Source organism: Triturus cristatus, chromosome 2_1, assembly GCF_964204655.1.
Source record: "Triturus cristatus chromosome 2_1, aTriCri1.1, whole genome shotgun sequence".
Classification (NCBI taxonomy): domain Eukaryota; kingdom Metazoa; phylum Chordata; class Amphibia; order Caudata; family Salamandridae; genus Triturus; species Triturus cristatus.
In genome coordinates this window covers 894,802,517-894,822,736 of record NC_140581.1, presented here as the reverse complement: position 1 = coordinate 894,822,736, position 20,220 = coordinate 894,802,517, and the positions used below count along the sequence as shown (strand labels likewise).

The 20,220-nt window shown below is 42.0% G+C and overlaps 1 protein-coding gene across 1 annotated transcript in view; it reads right to left on the bottom strand.

Moving 5' to 3' along the window:
• The window catches only part of PCSK5 (proprotein convertase subtilisin/kexin type 5), a 1,432,234-nt gene that overhangs the window by 1,281,969 nt on the left and 130,045 nt on the right, over nt 1-20,220 (bottom strand). Inside the window, exon 2 of the mRNA XM_085633086.1 lies at nt 5,458-5,562. Coding sequence (XP_085489212.1) covers nt 5,458-5,562 — 105 coding nt within the window. The remainder of the gene's footprint in view (nt 1-5,457; nt 5,563-20,220) is intronic.

Genomic DNA, 20,220 nt, shown 5'->3' with positions numbered 1-20,220 from the left:
CCTTTATGATAACCAGCAGTGGCCACTTACACACTTGGCAGCAGTACCAGCTTCACTAATGAATGTCCCTTAAAAAAAAAAACCACTTATATTGTCCCCTTCTTTGGGGTATCTCGCAGAAGAAGCGGTCTCTGGCCATTTGTAAACATAAAAATGAGTCTTCATACAGTGCTCCCTATTCTGGGCCTTCTCTTTGACAATATCTATGAATCTCGCCCCTTTCCTCTGTCTCCTAGACCATTACTGTGAGGCCCCCAGGGATTGAGAGGATTAGGGCTCTGCATCTTAATGCAACCCTGCTGGCCTTCTACCTGCTACCCCATTGACTCAGCTTTCACACACAAAAACTGCCCCTGAATGGTTAATACTGACTTTGAGATGCCTCTGCCTGAAATTTAAGTGTTGGTGGTAGTGTAGAAAGTTAAAAAAGAAACCAGGGTGAGGCAGAAAAAACAGAACCAAGGTGGTGACACTAAGAAGCCAAATCCTAAAGGCTCAGACAAAGGTGGGGATAAATCTAAAGACTAAGTCTTCACAAGGGCCCCAAAAATCTGCATCTGGTGGGGAGTAACAATCTGCAAAGGGAAAAGGCCAAAAGAAGCCCTGGTGCAAATTCTGTAAACAGAAAGGGCACTGGACTTCTGATTGTACCAAGTCCAAAGACCAAACCACCACCACTCCAGCCCCTAAGGCAAAGGTCTTCAAACTTTTTTGCTCAGAGCCCCCCTAAGCAAAATATTTCGAAGTCGGGCCCCCCCCCTCCAAAACATTATGGCAAGGATTGGGGGAGTAGGAGGGAAATGGGTGCGTATAGGGAGTGGTGCCTACGAGATGATTTCAGGAGTACTTTTTCTATAGCTTATAAACCTCACTAAATATGAGACTTCTAAAACAGCAAAAGCATCAAACAAAAACATGTATTATCCCAAACATACTTACCCCATAATTGGGGTGTTGTGAGCCCCTCCCACTCTTGGACCCCAATGCAACTACACCTGCTGCATTTCTCATAACTGCAGTCCTAAGTAGCAGGCCTCCTGGTTTGCATCTTTTACCTCTACCCCCACCATGGCGGATCATCACCTCTGCCCTAATGCTAGAAAGAAAAATATTCTGCCTTGCTCCTTTTTTAAAGGTAAACTGTCATAACTGTGATGCAGTGGGCCCCTCAAACCACTGAGCCCCAGTCCTGCTGCATGTGCTTCCCTAATGATAACCAGCAGTGGCCACTTACACACCTGGCAGCAGTACCAGCTTCACTAATGAATGGCCTTTTTAAAAAGAAATTAAAAAAGAGACCACTTATATGGTCCCCTTCTTTGGAGTATTTCTCTCAAGGAGCGGTCTCTGGCCATTTGTAAACATAAAAATGAGTCTGCATACAGTGCTCCCTATTCTGGGCCTTTTCTTTTACAATATCTATGAATCTCTCCCCTTTCCTCTGTCTCCTAGACCATTACTGTGAGGCCCCCAGGGATTGAGAGGATTAGAGCTCTGCATCTTAATGCAACCCTGCTGGCCTTCTACCTGCTACCCCATTGACTCAGCTTTCACACAAAAAACTGCCCCTGAATGGTTAATACTGACTTTGAGATGCCTCTGCCTGAAATGTAAGTGTTGGTGGTAGTGTAGAAAGTTAAAAAAGAAACCATGGAATTCTGAGTTTCTGCAGCAGCGTTTTCCACATAATTATCAGTGTACTGCATTTGCTACATAATCTGCAGATTTCAACAACAAAAACTTGATTCTAGCTCAAACAGAACAAAAGTTACTTAAAGCTTGACAAAGTGTTCCGGATCAGTGGAAGGCCCTTTGCAAAGATTGACTGGTAATCCTGTAGTTGCTTACTGCTGTATTTGGGTGTTACAGTGGTACTAATGAGGTGAAATATTTCCCGACAGTGTTACCGTGAGTTAAAAAGACAAAATAATGAAGTAATGCTAACCACAAAATGTGGCGTATTGTGCCGCATAATTTACCTTTTCTTGCTGCATAATTTAGTCAAACCTTCCGCATAATGTTGTCCTCTTCTGCTGCATAATTCCAGTGGATCTGCTTAAAGCTTTATGGTGTCAAAGAGCTATTCTTTTTAAGATGTAATGTAAAGGAGTTATCAGCTGGGATCTGGACTAGTGGAGACACTTACAAAAATATCTGCATTTGATACAGTTTGATTACTTATTACTAAAAAGTATTTTTTGTAAGAACTTGTTTTATCTCAATCACTGCATCATGTTGCAGCAGCCTAGCTTAGAGTATGTAAATACTGTTTTAAAATAATGACTTACATATTCACAGTGTTTTCTGCCACAGGCTGGGACCTCATAGCACTATAAACAGGGCCATTGGAATTATGTGGCAGGAGAAGACCAAATTATGCAGCATGGTTGACTAAATTCTGCAGCAAGCAAAGGCAAATTATGCTGCATATTTTGTGATAGCACTACAGCAATATTTTGCTATTTTTACACTTGTTAACATTGTCCTGGCCTTTATTGCCCCTCATAAGTACCACATTAACACCCACATATAGCAATAAGCAACAGAAAGGTGACCAGTCAACCTTTAGAAAGGGCCTTCCACTGTGAGGTAACATGTGTTGCTGCATTTTTCAATCTGCAAATTATACAGCAGATGATGGATTTTGTGGCAAATGCGGGAAAACCATAACTATGCGCTGTGAGTGCAGGGTGAGTGTGAAAGTGAAGGGTGAGAATGAGGAGTGAGTTGTCTGAATGCAGGGTGAATTCCCAGAAACTTGAAGTTAATCAGCATGTTATTGACGGGGCGTAGGGTTTCAGATAGAAGTTAAACTATTGCTACTATGGAATTAAATCCGGGAAATCGAGGGTGAAGGAAATAAATAATGTGCTGATCCTGCAACAAACTTCCAGTCTTATGATTAGGGTTGCCAGCTCATTATTTTGATGTTGCAGACGGTACAAAAATAAACAGTCACCTAAAGCCCTATTTTCAGCACTTATCTGTGCGTACTTCGAAAAGCAAATATAAAGCACTTTTAAATGTGTTCTAGGGCTGCCTGAATGTTTCATGACTGAAAATAAAAGGAACAGACAGAAAGTCAAATTACAAATGAATACATACTTTTTTATTTAAGACCCTATTTAGTGTCAAAGCAAGGTCTTTGCAGGCTCTTTAAACATACATGGCTGGCATTTTTTCTATTGGTAACCCTTTTTAGGTCTCGCCTGACCCAGCACATGCGCTGGTCTGGCGAGACTTATTGAGAGGGATCCAAAAAGTGCTACCAGGCCAGCCTGGAGCTACAGTGCATGTGCACGGGAACGTGCGCCACGCTTTACCGCGATTACTTTCACTTTCGCAGCCGCTTTGATGTTTGATCGTGATCGCAATCACTTTTACTTTCGCATAGCCAATAGGTCTCGCTTTTGGGACCTTATAAGTATTTAGTTATGCAACTGTTGCATGGCTAAACACTTATAAGGTCCCAAAGGCGAGACCTATTGACTATGCCAATGCTTGTTTATATTACTTTTCATGAAATGCATTTTCACACTACAGCAGTATATTTAAAATACAAATGTAGGGAAGAATAGGCAGAGTCGGGGGTACTGGAAAAAGAAAAAAAACAGCCTCCATAACCAGTTTCCAAAGGTATGCAAATGGTCTTTAACCCCTTGGGTGCGGGTTTATTTCCCTGCGCTGTGCGGGAGAAATAAACGGTGGGCAGGATTACGACGGCTCCCGGCCGTCGTGCGCACACGCCCACCGTGATGCATGACGGCCGGGAGCCGTCGTGCGCATACAAGGGGTTAAAGACCTGTGAAAAACTGGGGTGTGCTGGAGCCTTAATAAGACTCCAGACACTGCCCAGCAGAGCCCCAAGCAGCACACCCACTGACCTCTGGCCCCACGGCACTCTGGTGGCTTTGGAGTAAATGAAGACAGCCTGGAAATGCAGCAAATAAATATCGCTGCACTTCCAGGCATCTTCATTTACATGTGCTTGCAGAGCCCTTTGCGCCCCCCTGGGAACCCATCCACACCCCCCAGGGGGGGGCGCGGCCCACAGTTTGAAGACCTGTGCTATAGAGGTCTCCACATTAGCTCCAAAAAACACTCTGTGCAGACAGTCCAGTGCTGCACTCCTTAAAACATACTCATCCAATAGATCTACAAATATTGCAAGGGTATTTTGCCAAAACTGGTAGGGTATGCTGCACAGATCACTGAAATGACGGATATATTTTAATCAAGACCAAAACCTTGTCAGTGTAGTTGAAACACTAGCAAGCCCAGCACTCCATACGTTGAGGCAAGGCAATAGCCTCAGGATACCACCACAAGGTGGCACCAAATTAAGGTTTAGGAAATACAATTAATTCTATTAATAGATGGACCATCACAGCAATAAAGATACATTTTGCCTCTAAGAGAAGACTTTTGAACACCGTTTCTGAACAGTGGTCTGCATATACCATGATTGAACAGTGCTCAGGGTCCGTGAAGAAACGGTGTATGCAGAGGCAGCTGTAAGGCCTGTCAAAGCAAATTATGTTTGTATTTTAAAGCATTTATGTAATGAATGTTGCACTCAATTGTAAATTACCTTGTGTTATTCAAAAAGTCAACTAGACCTACCCCAAAGGAAAGCATTGAATACTTCTTGCAGTAGATACCATGGCTTGCACATGTCAACATTCCTACTTTTCAGTTCTGGGAAACCCAGATACCATAGACTATCAGACTCAATTTAAAGGTTCCATCTGGAGAAATAATCACAAATATTTATCATTCATGTAGCACATACCACAAACCAGTGTGGCACCTGCTTTTTTTGTTTTAATACTACCCCACTCCATTACATTGGTTTTAAAAAAGGCGACAGTAATATTAGGCATCTGAAAAAAGGTATTTCTTAGACAGTTATCAAACCCAGTAGGCAAAAGCAAAACATTTGCACGTCTTTAACTGGTGAATGTACATACATCATGTAGACTTTTGAGGCCCATTTTCTCAGAGGCGAGACACGAGTAATGCTGTAACACCACCAGGTGTTGCCTTTTCATCATTGACTATCTGACCCTTGACAATGTTTTAATAAGCAAACTCTTTAAAATGGTGACGACACTTTTAGGGCCAAAAAACTTTTTTTTTTTTTTGGTGAAGGGCGTCACTCTGCTTGGTCTTTTCAAAAGCTACGGCCTGTGAAGCATGATGACACAGTCGAGATAGGAACACAATTACTCACATTCTCACAGGCCTCCTTGGACGCTCTGTCCAAAGGATGACATGTCACCTTAGCAAGGCATTGTTCCCTCTTCATCTTATTGTATAAAGGCACACAGCAGACAGCTAGTATGTCAAACCCTTGAAACCTTAGATTTCATCCCAGAAGCCTCCGCCGGTGTGAGGTTACCAATTAAAAATGTAGGAGCAGCTGCTTTAGACACTGGCCAGGGCAGATTCTCTTACCTTCGGCTCCATGGATATGAAATTGTGTGTGCCTTTGCTGGAGAGGATGGACCGCTTTATCGTCCTACTGTGGTAGAAGTGGTAATAGCCCTTCAGTGCTCCGATCTGTAAGGAATTGAGAAGAGGGAAGATGAGAAAAAAATACACCATCAGTAAAAAACACTTTCTTTAGTTTTATTTAAAATAAAACAAAATCTCAATAAATTATGCAGTTTCCTGCTGTGCTGAAATGTCACATGAACCCCAGCGATCGCCTTTCAGAGGAAGGACACAGGATACAAAATGGATGTACTGTCCTTGAGGCAGCAACTGCATTAACAAAGATTATAATTGAGCAGCTTTTGCTGCCCAGACCTGCTTTTTTAATGTTTAATTTATATGCAGCTTTGTAAGTAATTCTTTATCAATCTGCAACCAAACTGCACTCAAAGGCAGCGCAACAATCGTGGAATAACTAGCTATGGAAATGCATTCCAACGAGCCCGCCTAAATCCATTAGCGTATGGGTATTTTTGGCCATTTAGAGAATTAACTTTAATAAGCGACAAAAACAAATTTGTGAAAAAGAAGCAGATCATTTTCAGTATTGCTAATGGCGAGCAAAATAAGTGATAAACATTCTGCGGATAAAATGTGACATCTCACTAGCAATAAATGAATAAAGAAATAAAACACAGAAACCGCATACAGACATACGTATCTGATGTATTTGAACCCAACTCTTTTTTTATTATTGTTCGTAAAATTGGGAGATTGCATTACTATGGGTTTAGTATATCGGGTGCTGCCCGACACGGCCATGGGGTCATCCCCTTCATCACAGAGGCCGATTATTGCTCATGCAGGCCCCACCAGCTACTAATGAATTAATAAACAAAAACTACAATAACATCTGAATTCACTTTGTCTTAGCTTCACCATGTACATGCAACCAACTTACCCAATGGTATAGTGCCTGTGCAGATCATAAGCTATCAGCAACAAGCATAGTAAAGCCAATAAGTCTCGGCAATGCCTGAGCTATTGGCCAGGTCAATGTGAATGCCTTTTAGCCATGTTGACTAGCAGCACATATGCTGTTCATCATGGTTGAAAGCCCAGAATCACAGGATGTTGAGCCAACGCAGGGTCTCTTAGCCCCGCATGTTGAGTTTATTGCCCTGCCCCTCCTAACACAAAAAACGCTATGATTTGGCCTGCACTGGCCGCATCATAGCACCTTTTTCAGTGACTTGCAGCCATGTTAAACAGCAGATGTGCTGCTAGACAACATGGCTAAGACATTGACATTGACAAGACCAATAGCTTGGGCATTGCAGAGATCCATTGGCTTTGGCAAAGCTTGTTTGGTGTTGACAAGGTCTTGCTGAACAAATGTGGAAGTGACAGTGAGAAAGAGGGAAGAAGCTTTGAAGTGAAGTGAGGATGTGATGTAACGGCCAGAGCTGCTAACAGGGGAACTGTGGAACCAGGTTCGAATCTCTGGGTTGACTGAACAATTTGTGATTCTGGACAAATCACTTATGCTTCCCCCTGCCTATAACAATGAACGTGTCATTGTGTAATGTAATTGCCGAGCACTGAAAGTGCTCCAATACCATTGACTTGTGTTCGCGTTATGCAAGGCGGACGATGAAGTGAGCACTACAATACCACTGATCGTGCAAAAAAATAAACAAGTGCTATTTGTATTTTAACAACTTTTTAAGAAATGCATTAGTTTATGTACACTTGCATGCATTTTAGTGGTATGTGTGTATGTGTACGAGGGAGACTGCCTGAAAACACAAGTACTTCAATGGAGTGCTTGAAAACAATGGAAAATATAGCTCCACAAACCGGGAGGAGTGTAAGGAGACATGTACTTGGTCCACGCACTTTGAGAGGGCCAAACACAAGTAGAGGGCATGACAGCCGCATGCCATGATGAATGAAATCTCAGAAAATAAGAGCGAAGTTGAAGTTTGCCAATGGTAGGAGGTGGCTGGCCTGCAAGCCCACAGATAGAACACAACACGTATCTTCGAGACCGCATATGAGCTGTTTAGCCAAGACAAATGCAGCCATCTTGCATGCAGCCAAATTAAAAAAACATAAAATAGAGTGCGAGATAAGTGTGCGTAACTATACATCCAGTCGGTAGACGAAAATATATATTCTTTGGACAGAATTAAGACTATGAGGAATTAAGTCCCCACTGAAGTATTTTGGCTCTTTTCCACTATGCTGCCCTTTAAATGGCATCGGTTTTCAATGAGTTGGAAAATCGAATGGTTAAGCTATTTTAGAGGAGTCTATCCCACAATACGAGACATCAGCACAGGGCTAGTATTTGGTGATACCCACACCAGAACCTTGCACATAGTGACAGCAGAGGTGCCTTGAGTAAAAACCTCCAAATTGAGGATTACGGAAACTAGATTTTCACAATTAATAGCGCTCCCAAGTATCAGCAGGATTGCCATTACTGACTCAACTAAACATGAAAGATAACGAACATGTTCCGTCTGGCCTCAGGCGTATCAAAGGACCATTCCTCACGGTGCCCTAATCAAGATTGCGAGAAAGAGGACTGCACACATTTTTGCACATGCCAGTTCATTAGACCTCAAAATTGCTTGCAATTTTAAGAAGCAGTGTTCGATGCTCCATGGATCATTAAGGGAAAAGAACAATAATGAACAGGTACATAAACAGAATACCCTTTCAGAATAGGTATGACATGCATGATAATAGTTACCAAATTCATAGTATTCTCCAACTCCTATGTTAACAAAATGCTAGAAGAGCAACTAGAAGGGACACTATGGGAGCCATACTGGTAGCAGAAGCGTAGACCGTTGCCCACATCTTCTTTGCTAATACTTATAAGCAACTGACAGGAATCTAGTCTTCTCCTTCCATGTTGAATATGTAGAACTGTTTTGCAACATCGATCAAACTCAAACAAGTAAGCTCCACTAAGAACCAGTTTTTTAAAGTAATCTAATTACCCTCACTTTATCTGGAGAAGTCGACAGATCTACGGAGGTGAGCATCAGAGCTCAAGGTAAGATTACTTACTTGATTTAATTTGCGGACATTTCACTGCAGGACGAACACCAACACACAGTGGATGCCTTTGTTTGAACCATGGTGATACTTTTTTTCTTTTCTTATTTTCTTTTTAACAGGGGCCTCTGCCCTGCTCTGCACACCGGCATTTCGCCACCTACAACTTCAGTGCTGTTTAATTTTAGTGCAGTAGTGCAGGCGGTAAAATGTCCGTTGGCATAATTAACACAGCACAATGTCCGCATACCTTTAGATTTAAGGATGTTGAGTTTATACTGCACAGATGGGCCGAATTCCCAAAAGTTCCTAGGATTTCATCTGATCACAAATTTAGTTTTTCCTTGGTGTTTTAATTAATGGGGGTTATACCCTCACACAAAAGAACTCTGATTAATCAACTCAAAAAGATTATATGTGGAGTTAGTTATGGCTGAAATACAAAAATGTCTACAAATTGCGCAGATTTCTGATGTCATTCAGCTCAATCAAGTGAATCATATCGTTGATGAAACATACTGCTGCAGCAAGAAAGAAGTCTTCCACAGAAAGACTCAGACACTGCATGAACTACGGTTCATCCAAGAGCAGCTCTCAAAAATGTTTTGCACGAATTCAATTGTGAAGTTGTTCCATACCTGGCTATATATAGTAGGGCATCCATTACCGTTCTATGGACATTCTGATACTTGGAGTTTTACGTATTCCATTATAAACGCAAGACTGAAAATCTGAGAATGCCCAAAACAAAACATGACTCGACAAGCTACCCACGCCCAATGATGTGCAACTTGAAAGCCCGTTAACACAAAAGCACATTTCGGTCTGCCAGGTATTTTGACAATTCACAGGCTTAACCATCTGAATGTTGGCCTCTGTGAAAGTGTTAGTTTCCTGCCGTCCTGCCCTTCACACCAGTGCACCCACAAAAGACGAATCTCAAATCTAGCATTAACAGGAAATGAGTATTTCTTCCAAGACTAAAAACCAAATATCTGTAGGGTAAAGGCAAACCAATTTAAAACCACGATGGTCAAATGGTGTACAGGCCTGTGGTATTTGTGCACGGTAAGGGAAACTGAATCAAAAGAAAATTGATGTCCCCCATAAAGGAGTAGGAAGCCAACTCCGGATCAGCTTTGAATTCACAACACAATTTACGTTTCCAGATTTCCAAAGGGAGCTGAAAGTAGAGAAGGGTCAATGCTCTTAGAGCAGTTATTTAGTCGGTCCAAGTTAAAGCTAAGAGTTTCAAAACTGGACAACAGCAGAAAATTAGACCATAGAGGATCAGGTAAAAAAAACTAAAAAGATCATTGCAAAACTTATCAAGCAATGACAAAGCAAATGGACTGCATGAGAACGGACAACATGCATGCACACGTTTACGTATACATGCAGAAAGAGCAATACCTACAGCTACTAATGCAAGCACAGCCTTGCACAACTAGAGACACCCATGCGCAGAGAGTCACAGAAATCGATTCTCACTAACACAACATACAAAGGCATCTAAACCGACAGACATGCAGCTGACTCTGCTCACGCATGTAATAATGCATACAACCCCCCCACTCTAAATATATATATTTTTATTTATTCCACTGAAAAAACTAAATAATGGGTCTGGTTCAAATGTTTAATACTACTAAAATTCACCAGGTATGGTTCGCGGCACACACGACATCAGTGTCTGAGCCAATAATATAGCAACATGTTTTTCAGTGTATTTCAAGTGTGTTTTTATGATACATTTATTGGCAATCCATGCTGTGTACAGCTTTTGGGTGTGCACAGCAGAGTTTGACTTCTGAGACAAACCCCATGGCACACAATGGCAAAACCCTTGTGCCCAACCCACCGCAGTCATTCAACTCTGCTGCACACAGCCTCTGACCTTTGCCCCGTCATTCTTTCTCTGCTTCTCTCTTGAGCAATATCTTCTTCCTCACACACCCTCTGTCCTTTTCTTCTAAACACTTCATAAAAGTCACTAATTTAATCAAATTCAGAATTCTCGCAAAATGGAAGACAAATTGACTTATTCACATAAGAGCGTTTCACAATCACATTTTAACTAACAAATCATGCAGTGCGTTGTGCATTTCTTCTAGTACGATACTCTCGTTTTGCATGCCTTTGGGTCCTTCACCCCCACCCCCCACGCACACTTCCCTAGGGTCGGTTCCCCACCACTGCTGTAGACATTTTTTCCACAGCATGAAAGTTGTGATTCGGAATAGATTCTTGATCTTCAAGATGGTGAGGAAAAACAAATCTACTATGCCCTTACCAGCCAAGAGCATTTGTTCAAAAACTGAAATGTAATTGACTGGAGTCAAGATTCAGTGTATCGCAACCTGAAACAGTGGAGATGCAGAAATATTTTCCTTGTGAATATATTATAACACATACTGTAACATATAACAAACATAATAAAGGAGAGGGGGGCTAGCTAAACACAGACTGGAGAACATTTTGATAGATGCAGGATGGATAGAATGATTGGTAAGTGATGTGATTTAAATGAAGCCTCAATACTGACCCCCTCCCCCCCCCTCTCTTTTTTTTTCTTTTTTTAAAGAAATTGACATAATTTGGTGAAGCCAAGTTCAGGTTTTTTCAGTCCTGGACCTCTTCTTGGAGAAATAACTTCTGCTGGGTAATGAAATACTTTAGTTTGCAACTCAGGCAATCTATGCCCTTTTGGAATAATGACCTTTATGTAACCAGGCCTCTTGAGTAATCACAGCAGGTAATTTGCTCTCAGCATGTTTCTAGTATTAACAAATGTTAAACTTAGGACTATCAGCCAGTACCAAAGCTATTTATGGGCTTTTGTTTTTTTACTACTCATTGGGTATTAGTCCAAGTTGTTCAATGAAAGAATGAGGATAAATATTGAAGGGTCATCAGCATAGACGTCTGAGATAAAACCATGTAAAAAAATGATCGAACAAAAAAGAGCAACTACATACAAAAACAGAATAAATGGCCTAGAACTGCGGCTCGGTGAACCCCGAACTGGACAGAAAACTAGTCATAAAAGGTACGCTTCCATGAGACAGTGTGCAGAACCTCACCACCCTGGATTGTGCAAAAGTCTTTTCTAACCAGCCTAGTGCGTTTTAGGGCAAGGTTCAGCATAACAGAGCCCATTCCTATTTTGGATTTTTAAGTAAAACGCACATCCTGCATACCATATATTGATCTAGTTAATATGAGTTGTCAAAAGCATGGGGATTTGGTGAATTGCCCTTGAAACATTAAAGGCTCAATAATCACAGAAATGCATGTATATTCTTTATCTGTACCCTACATACCACGTGACAGATTGCGTGCTGCCCTAACCTTAGAAGGTTATTAAAAGCTACCCCACATATATATAAATATATATATATGTTGAAATTTCTGCGATCAGTGTTTCTTTGATGGAAAAGGTAGATGTTGATCCTCTAAACATGGTCTACTAAACTGTCAAAGGGAGACTGGAAAATCCCCCACAGCAGCTTGGCTACTATGGTGCAATAATGCTAGATAATGGGTCGCTGCTATCGGAACAATCTGAAGAGTAGCAAAATTCCCTCAAGCAGTGCCTACATCGTGGCCCAGTTCAGATCCAAGCAAATGTGCTTCAAAGACAGGCACGGGTGGCTAGCTTGCTATTTTACCTTCCACCATCGTCTTGCTGTAATAAATATTCATCTTAAAATGAGTGTGGATTTGATTATTATTAACCGCCAGTTGTTACAAGTATAACAAGCATTTGCAATGCATTAGGTCTCGCATTTACGCGAGTTTGAGCTATTGACATTGCAAATACCAATGCCAATAGCTTTAACTCGTGTAACTGCGAGGCCTATTGCATTGCAAATGCTTGTTTCTAGCTTTGAGTTCAGTTATCGTGTAGTTCGGTTTAAATGGGGAGAGGATGTGGTCTGACGGCTAGATTGCTGACTTTGGAGCTGGAAAACCAAGGTTCGAGCCTCGGGTCGCGTTCACATCCTGTGATTCTGGGCAAATCACTTATTCTCCCGCTGCCTACCGAAAAGATGAATGTGTTCCTCGTGTAACGTAACCGGTGCTCATGTAAAGCACTCTAATACCTACGGGTCGAGTTCGCGCTATATAAATATGCGACAACAAAAAAATAAAAATGTGCTGTGATTCTGGGCAAATAACTTAATCTCCCCGTGCCTTTCAAAACATGAATGTGTCCTTGAGTAATGTAACTGGTGCTCGTGTAAAGCACTCTAATACCTACGGGTCGAGTTTGCGCTATATAAAACTAGAAACAAATATAAAATAAATCTTGGGTGAAAGAATACTACCTTCCCAATTCACACAAGTGTGTATGAAAAGGTTCATATAATAACATGATGGGTCCATAATAAAGATGCCAGGAGTTGGTTGCAGTGCTGAATAAACTTGGTCGGATTTGATTACAATTTAGTTTAGTATCCAAACGATCCTTTGTAATTGTTACCTAGTCACAAAGGCGGGTTGAAGTACGTTAAGTAGTAGTGTAGCTAGCATTTTTACAAGCTCATGTATTTTTCGCTAGCCAGCCTGCTTTCACTTTTGCGCTGTGGTGGGGGAGGAGCATTGAGGCGCAAAAGTGAAAGCAGGCTGGCTGGCGAGTGGTGTGCGATGTGCGCACACCATGACCAGAGAGGAAAGCCATATGGCGCCTCTGCTCGTCATTGTGCGCGTAACCGCACGCCTGTCACCAGTGCACGCGCCAATGGGCTGAAGCGCTTCACAAAAGCGGATTGCATGGCGGCACGATGTGGGCTGTTAACTTATTTGTGAGCAATACTACTGTTAATCAAGCCGACATCAAACACCCACTGTAGGGTAGAGAAGAAAAGAAACGTTCTGCAGTAAAGGACTGTAAAATACTGTATACATCTACCTGCACGTAAGTGAAACTCAAAGAACCCCAGTACAATTTTATTTAGCATCAAATGCTCAGTATAAATACACGGCTTAGAAGAGAGCGGGATCTGTTTATCTAAGAAGTGTTTGCCTTTTTTTCAGCTATGGAGAAGCGAGCCTCACGATCCCCGCTGTTAATATCACAATCGACACTGCGTCCCCGCTGTAGCCTTTTAGGCAGGGCAGCGCCCTTACACATCCCACCATTTAACACTGCACAGCTCTGCCCTTCCAGTTGGCAGAAAAACAAGCAATTGCAAACAACGATATTGGTCCCACGGGCCATCAAGACAGTGCAACTATTGCACTTACATTTACACTTTCAAACCAAAAGATTATGTTGAGGCACCAGTAGGTGTCAAGAATATTTAGTACTAGGGAGTTGTTGGACAGTGTTTAGCAAACAAACATTAATTTTGTTTTTGAGCTACAGAGAACTTTACACTCTCACAACCATATATTTCCGAACAATTCATAATAAAAATCTATACATACATACATACAAGTTGACCAAAGCATCCATCTAGTCTTCCCCCTTTCTCTCTGTGACCTGTTTTCAAGGCTTTTCAGCGCCATGATGCTCCTTCCGGAGCGAACGCCGCGCTCTATAAATACTCCTCCAAATACTCCAAAATACAAGTTGTTCTGGTGAGTCCTCATCAGCCAGTGCATTTTACCTCTGTACTCCGCTACCCTCGGAGCCCCAACTCCAGGCCCCACGTCTCCCTGCCCCAGAGCGCAGGAGACCATCGTATCCCGCAACGTTAGAACTCAGCTCTTTGGGACACTTTGTACACTCACACTCAGGAAGGCAAGCTGCAGCTGTCCCACCCGCATCCCACTGCAGGAGAGCATTCGAAACAGAGCATGTGCCCACAATATATTCCTATAGAGGACAGAGGTGTCCTTGGACAAGGCATGGTGTACAAACAGTCTGGGCATTGAAGGACAGGACGGCTGCACTGCTTGCAGTGGGATGGTTCCACAATCTAGGGGTTTGACCTCTTACTCCCACCACAACCTGGGCATGCAGTATGGCAAATGTAAACACGGAAATGTGTGGAAACGAACAAAGGGATGACTCTACTAGAAGAAAACCGTAATTAATCTCTATCACTCTGTGCCACTATACTGACCAACATTACTTTATAAGTCTGGAATCACAAGCAACTACCAGTTCAAAGCACTGGAAGTGTTTTATCTGCAAACAATAACTACATTCACAAAACAAAACATTTTATTACACATATGTTACAGGATTATAGTATGACATATCAAAAACACATGGCTGTACTTCATTTCTCTTCCAAAGGACACATTTTCAATATGAGTGCAGTCCATAGAGGAGATAGTCCAATGTAGATCCACACAGAAGGAAGCAACGAGCCCCTCATACAACAGCAGTGTGTATTCTCTATATATGTAAGTTGTGTTTTTTTCGGACTCCTCCAATCCAAGTTACCGCATTTCAGCCCATCCCTTCGGGCCTCTTCAGGACAGGGGGAGAAGAGGACATGGGGCCACCGAACGGTAGAGCTCCTGTAGATTGTCCGGCTTATTGTGCTAACAAAGTCGCAGTAAGGAAGCAGGCACCCGTAATGAGGAGTACGCCGGTAGGTGCGTGTATGCTCTATTGCTCACTGAGGTGCTAAAAGGTCTGTCTCTGGAAGAGGGCTCCGGCCATCCACTTAAGTCTGTCAGTTGGCCCTCGACTGCAAATCGGTGTACGACGGCAATTAGTCTCTTTGTCGGCCTTTGATCCTACCTGTCGGGTAAGTGGAAGCCTGTGGAAAAAGCCTCTCCACAGATGAGTCGAGGCGGCAGAAGTGCCAGCGAGGTCACATGCACTGGAATGGTGGCAACACTTTTCTCACCTTTTGTGATCTACGTCTGTATGGCGCCTTGTGGTGTAAATGGGGCATGCTAAGTTAATCATGTCATATTAGGCACCCTTAACTGAATGATACTACAGAAGGTGCCACCCTGTTAATGTCGCTGTAAGCCCGGCGCCTTCCCCAAACATAATGAGATGATGCAGAGAGAGAGGGCTTGGGAGAAATTGCTACGGCACTTCTTGTTTTTGAAGTTAGACTATGTCAGAAAAATTCATGCTCACATGGTGAAACCACCCGCGGCCGTGACCAACTGTCCCCATCCTTCCTCATGAACAGCCAATAAAAGATCCAGGAAATGAAAAGCGGGACGGGCAGCGAGAAGCAGATATGGCACTTATTGTTTTTCGAGGTAGACTATGTCAGTAAAATTCAAACTCACATGGTGAAACCACCCCCTGCTGTGACCCATTTCCCCTTCTTTTCCCCATGCACAGCCAATAAAAGATAAAGCAAATGAAAAGCAGGACGGGCTAATAAAAGGAAGATGGGCGGAAAACATCAACAAAAACAAGACAAGCCCGGCGGAGCGTGGCACGCGCGCGATTGGGGGCGGGGGAGCGCATTCCAGGCGGGGGAGCAAACCCTTTGAAGTGCTCCCAAAAAGCAGAATGCATGGCGGCAACAAGCGCGTGATTGTGCGCGTGCTAGCAATGCAATCCGTTTTTTGGGAGCACTTTGAAATGCCCTTTTACAATAGTCTCGCCTTGCGATCGCTCACGCGATAGCAAGGTCGAGACCTAAAAAGGAGAGGAAAAAGAGGGGGAAAAAGAGGCAAGAGTGCTCATCCCCGACGGGCTCCATTACTAATATTTAACTCAAAGTACCACGAACTTTGAACTTTTACCAGTTGCATCAGCCCTGCTAAGATGAAGGCCAGCAAAGACCATCTCATCTTCATCATGCTTGTCTACTCCCTTGACAACTCTAGCTGCACTCTATGGCTGAATGTTTTGAAAGCCGCAAATAAATTGTGTAAAACCAGAAAACCCAGCAGTCTCACTTTCATCAATTACAGGAGATGACCCTCATCCAGGATCTCACCATTTATATATAAAATTGGAGGTTATGGTCTCCATTGTTAGATGGCATTTACATTGCCCGGAATGTGACAGTGTGCTATCACACCACTTAAAAATCTGGATGACATTTCGGACATATTTCAAATACTTCCATCACATACCCAAGCCTGAATAAGGTTGAGCAGATGATTGGTTAAGCAGTGAGTGGGCAGTTCCCGTCACACTAAAGTTACTTTGTTCTACGTTTGAGACGCACAAAGTTGGAAAAGCGTTTTTTTTTTCCATCTGTGGCATAGCGCCACTCAGGACCGGTTAATAATGAGTCGCAGTGGAGTTCGAACTTTGGATATGAAGCTTACTCATACCTTTGGCACATACGTGGAACGAAACTGCCTGTATTCCTGTCTAGCAATCATTTTATCAGTAACAATGACCATACAAGACACCAATCCTACAGCATCACATACTGACAACAACAAAAGATATCTTGGTAAAACAAGAATGATTTTGAAAGATAATTCCCTTATGTATAAATGAAATACAAAAGACAAATTAAAATCCCTTCCAAAGAAACAAAGTTCCTTGAAAAGGCTTTGAAAAACACGATCAGAAAAGAGAAAAAAAAAAAAAATAGAGAAGTACTATGCCCTTAAAACGATGTAGCTCAACCCAAATATGTCGCAGCAGGAATACGTGCCATGGGAATTCAATGTATGCACCTCAGAAACAGTAAGGATAATAAATACTGTGCCAGGAGATTAATACACATAATACTGCATCACAACTGTAAATTATGTGCCTTCTCAGGAAAAGTAGCACAATGCTTTTTTACAAAAACGTGAAATGATACATACATGCTTCAAAACACAGAATAAAGACCATGGTCTCCAAAATGGCACCAAGACAAATCATTTAAAAATACGATCCTAATAGCATAGTTACTAGAGACCGAGCTATGTCTTATTGTAACTGTATAAAAACATTACGAATGTTTTTCGCCGATAAGGTTTAAGCGTTCAGCAAACGAGACCACAATGGTGTCATTTTTCAAACTCAAAATACATAGTGTTGAATTCCCTGCTCTGACGGCACAGCCAGTCTAGCAGAAGTAGGAGTTTTCCACAGTTCTCTGCTTCCTCTAAAGCCACAGGTCTCACTTGGTTCCACTCTCGGACCAGGATTAGAACTTCAGTTTCACCAAGGGGTATTTTTCGATGCTCAGTATGGTTTCACCTGGAAAATGTCTTTCAAAGTGAAGCCATGAGGAGAAGGTCTGACATAGTGAAGGATTACATGTTTTTCGTTTACTTTAACTCCATACCAAAATAGTCCTTCCACAAAAATAGACCAGCATTGGCAATGCCAATAGGCCTGGATTTAAAGGAATGTTGTATACTAATGCGAAGCACTACAAGTGAATAGCATGGGAATAGATATGTGTAGGTGTGGAAGCAAAGAGCTGTAGAATTTATTACTCGCTAGAGTGGGGAATAAAGGGGCTAATGGCTCAGGAGTCAATCTCTTTATCAACACTTCAGTCGACTTCATTCACCAGGCCCTGCAAAGGCATCACTAGCAGATGAATACTTTTTACCACAAGATGGCTATCCCCCAATTAGGACCCAAGTGACAAAACTTTTTTTCAGCGTAAGTGAATTACTTGAGGAAATTTAGAAGCAAATCACACCTAATTTTAAAGTATGGAACGACTAATAAACAAGCATTTCCAGAGTGAAGCACAATAGGATATGTTTTTAAGATGTTAATACTCCAATACAAAGAAGTGTGCTCCATAAAAAGATACCAGTTTGATTATGTTAATATACAAAAGATGGGACAGAAGAGGCTACAGAAGGGGCGATTCTGTACTTCATGGGAAGCGGAAGACAAGGGTAACGTGATTGGAGGGGGAAGAATTGATCTGAAACCCCCACCAACTTTCAGATTGTGTTACTTCAGCATCAAATCAACATTCCAAATAATAATAAAAAAAAAAACTGCCTTTTAGGTTTCTTCTAAAATTTAGTAGGTTTGGGGGACCAAAAGTTAGTAACTCGTCTGAGGATAAAGCAACCCATGCAGTTTTAATATGGTTTCTCTCTAACATACCTAGGGAAAAGTGGAACTATGAACTCTATAGCTGCAGTATTAGTTTAGCCTGGTTCCACCTGTACTGAACATGATCACACATAATCCTAATCCAATCTTGGTTACAGCTGGTGGGCACCAGCAATAATTTTTGGGTAGTGGACTTATTTTCATTAACCGTCTTTGACCCAGAGAAAGGGAGAAAGGAGAAGGAATGTAACTCGATGAAAACAGTGACAAATGGAAAATGTAAGGATAAAGAAGAACCTGTAAGAGTGAGATGAAGTGGAAGGTGATGGAAGAAAAAGAAATGATGTTGGATTAAGACAAAACAGCCCTAGTTTCCTGTAATCCCGGAGTCTGGTAGCACCAGCATCAGACTCCAAAGAAAAACTTTGGATCCCTCTGCTTATTTATCACTAATTAAACACTGCCCGCCAATTCCAATGCCAGATTCATTGTGTCACTCACTCGCATTTTTTAAACAAAACTCATGAATGTCATTTTATTCACCAATTCTTTTACAAATACTGCAGAACCATTGAAAGCTTCATTAGTTATCAACACGTGCCGTTCCTAGTTGAGGATTTGCCAGGATTTCGTTCTTTTGGCAAGATCTCAAATGACGACACTCAAGAGGTTTACTTCACCATTTGGAAGGCTCTCATACTTAATCAGCGGCAACTCTGCAATCCTCATCTTACATGATCAGTCACCAAGCACACGTCCTCTTACATCACTTTTATAATTCATCATCAGACTGGCTGGCTCATTTCCACCAATTACAAACCGTGCAAAACTTCATACTTTTGTTATTACATCCAGACGAGATGAATAAGAACTTGTTTTTGTTAATGTGCACCTTGAAGTCATCATCTACTGTGACATGCACTTTACCAGGGACTTCCATAGACCATTAAACAAGCATTGGCATAGCCAATAGGTCTCGCTTTTGGGACCTTACAAGTATTTAGTTATGCAGCACAATATCCTTGGTGCAACAACATCAACTGTTGCATGGCTAAACACTTATAAGGTCCCAAAGGCGAGACCTTTTGGCTATGCCAATGCTTGTTCACTTTGTGGGCAATAAAGATGCCTTTACATCTTTTCTTGTCACATTTGCTCCACTTTCAGAGACAGAGGTCAAAAGTTAGTTTGTCTCTCCAGAAGTTAGAGGATTTTCAGCTCGCCAGAAAGGGGCGGGTAGTCCCTCAATAAAGTTAGTCTTGCTGGACAATGAGAGTGGGCAAGTGGATTTTTCAAGCCCGGACATCATATTTATGTGAATTTGAGATGGACTTAGCTGCAGCATGGTGGACAGCGCTTCAAGATGCCAGGCCATACTTGAAAAGACCAATCAAAAAGGGATTGCCTTAGTTGAGGTGGGAGAGTGCTAGGCATTTCTCTGCAGTTTTTAGGACAGCAAGCACATCAATATTTTTCCTTTGAGTACCTACAAGTTACAGGAATGGCTTTGGACAGAGCATTACCAATTTGTACTCACTGATATCCTTGTTTTACAGTGCTAATTATTCTGTGCCTTTCTTAGAAGGTATAAATAGATTTATTGGTTAACTATATCAAAGGCCAAAGATAAGACCCAAGAAATTGTAGTTATAGTTCAGCTGCACAATACATTAAACAGGCCTTTTACTTTATCCGTTACAACAAACAAATGATGGATGGAATGCTGACAATGCATACATTCTCCCCCAGTCAAGAGATCTGGGTTAAATCCATCGTTCTTTTGCCCACTACACCACCCCAGT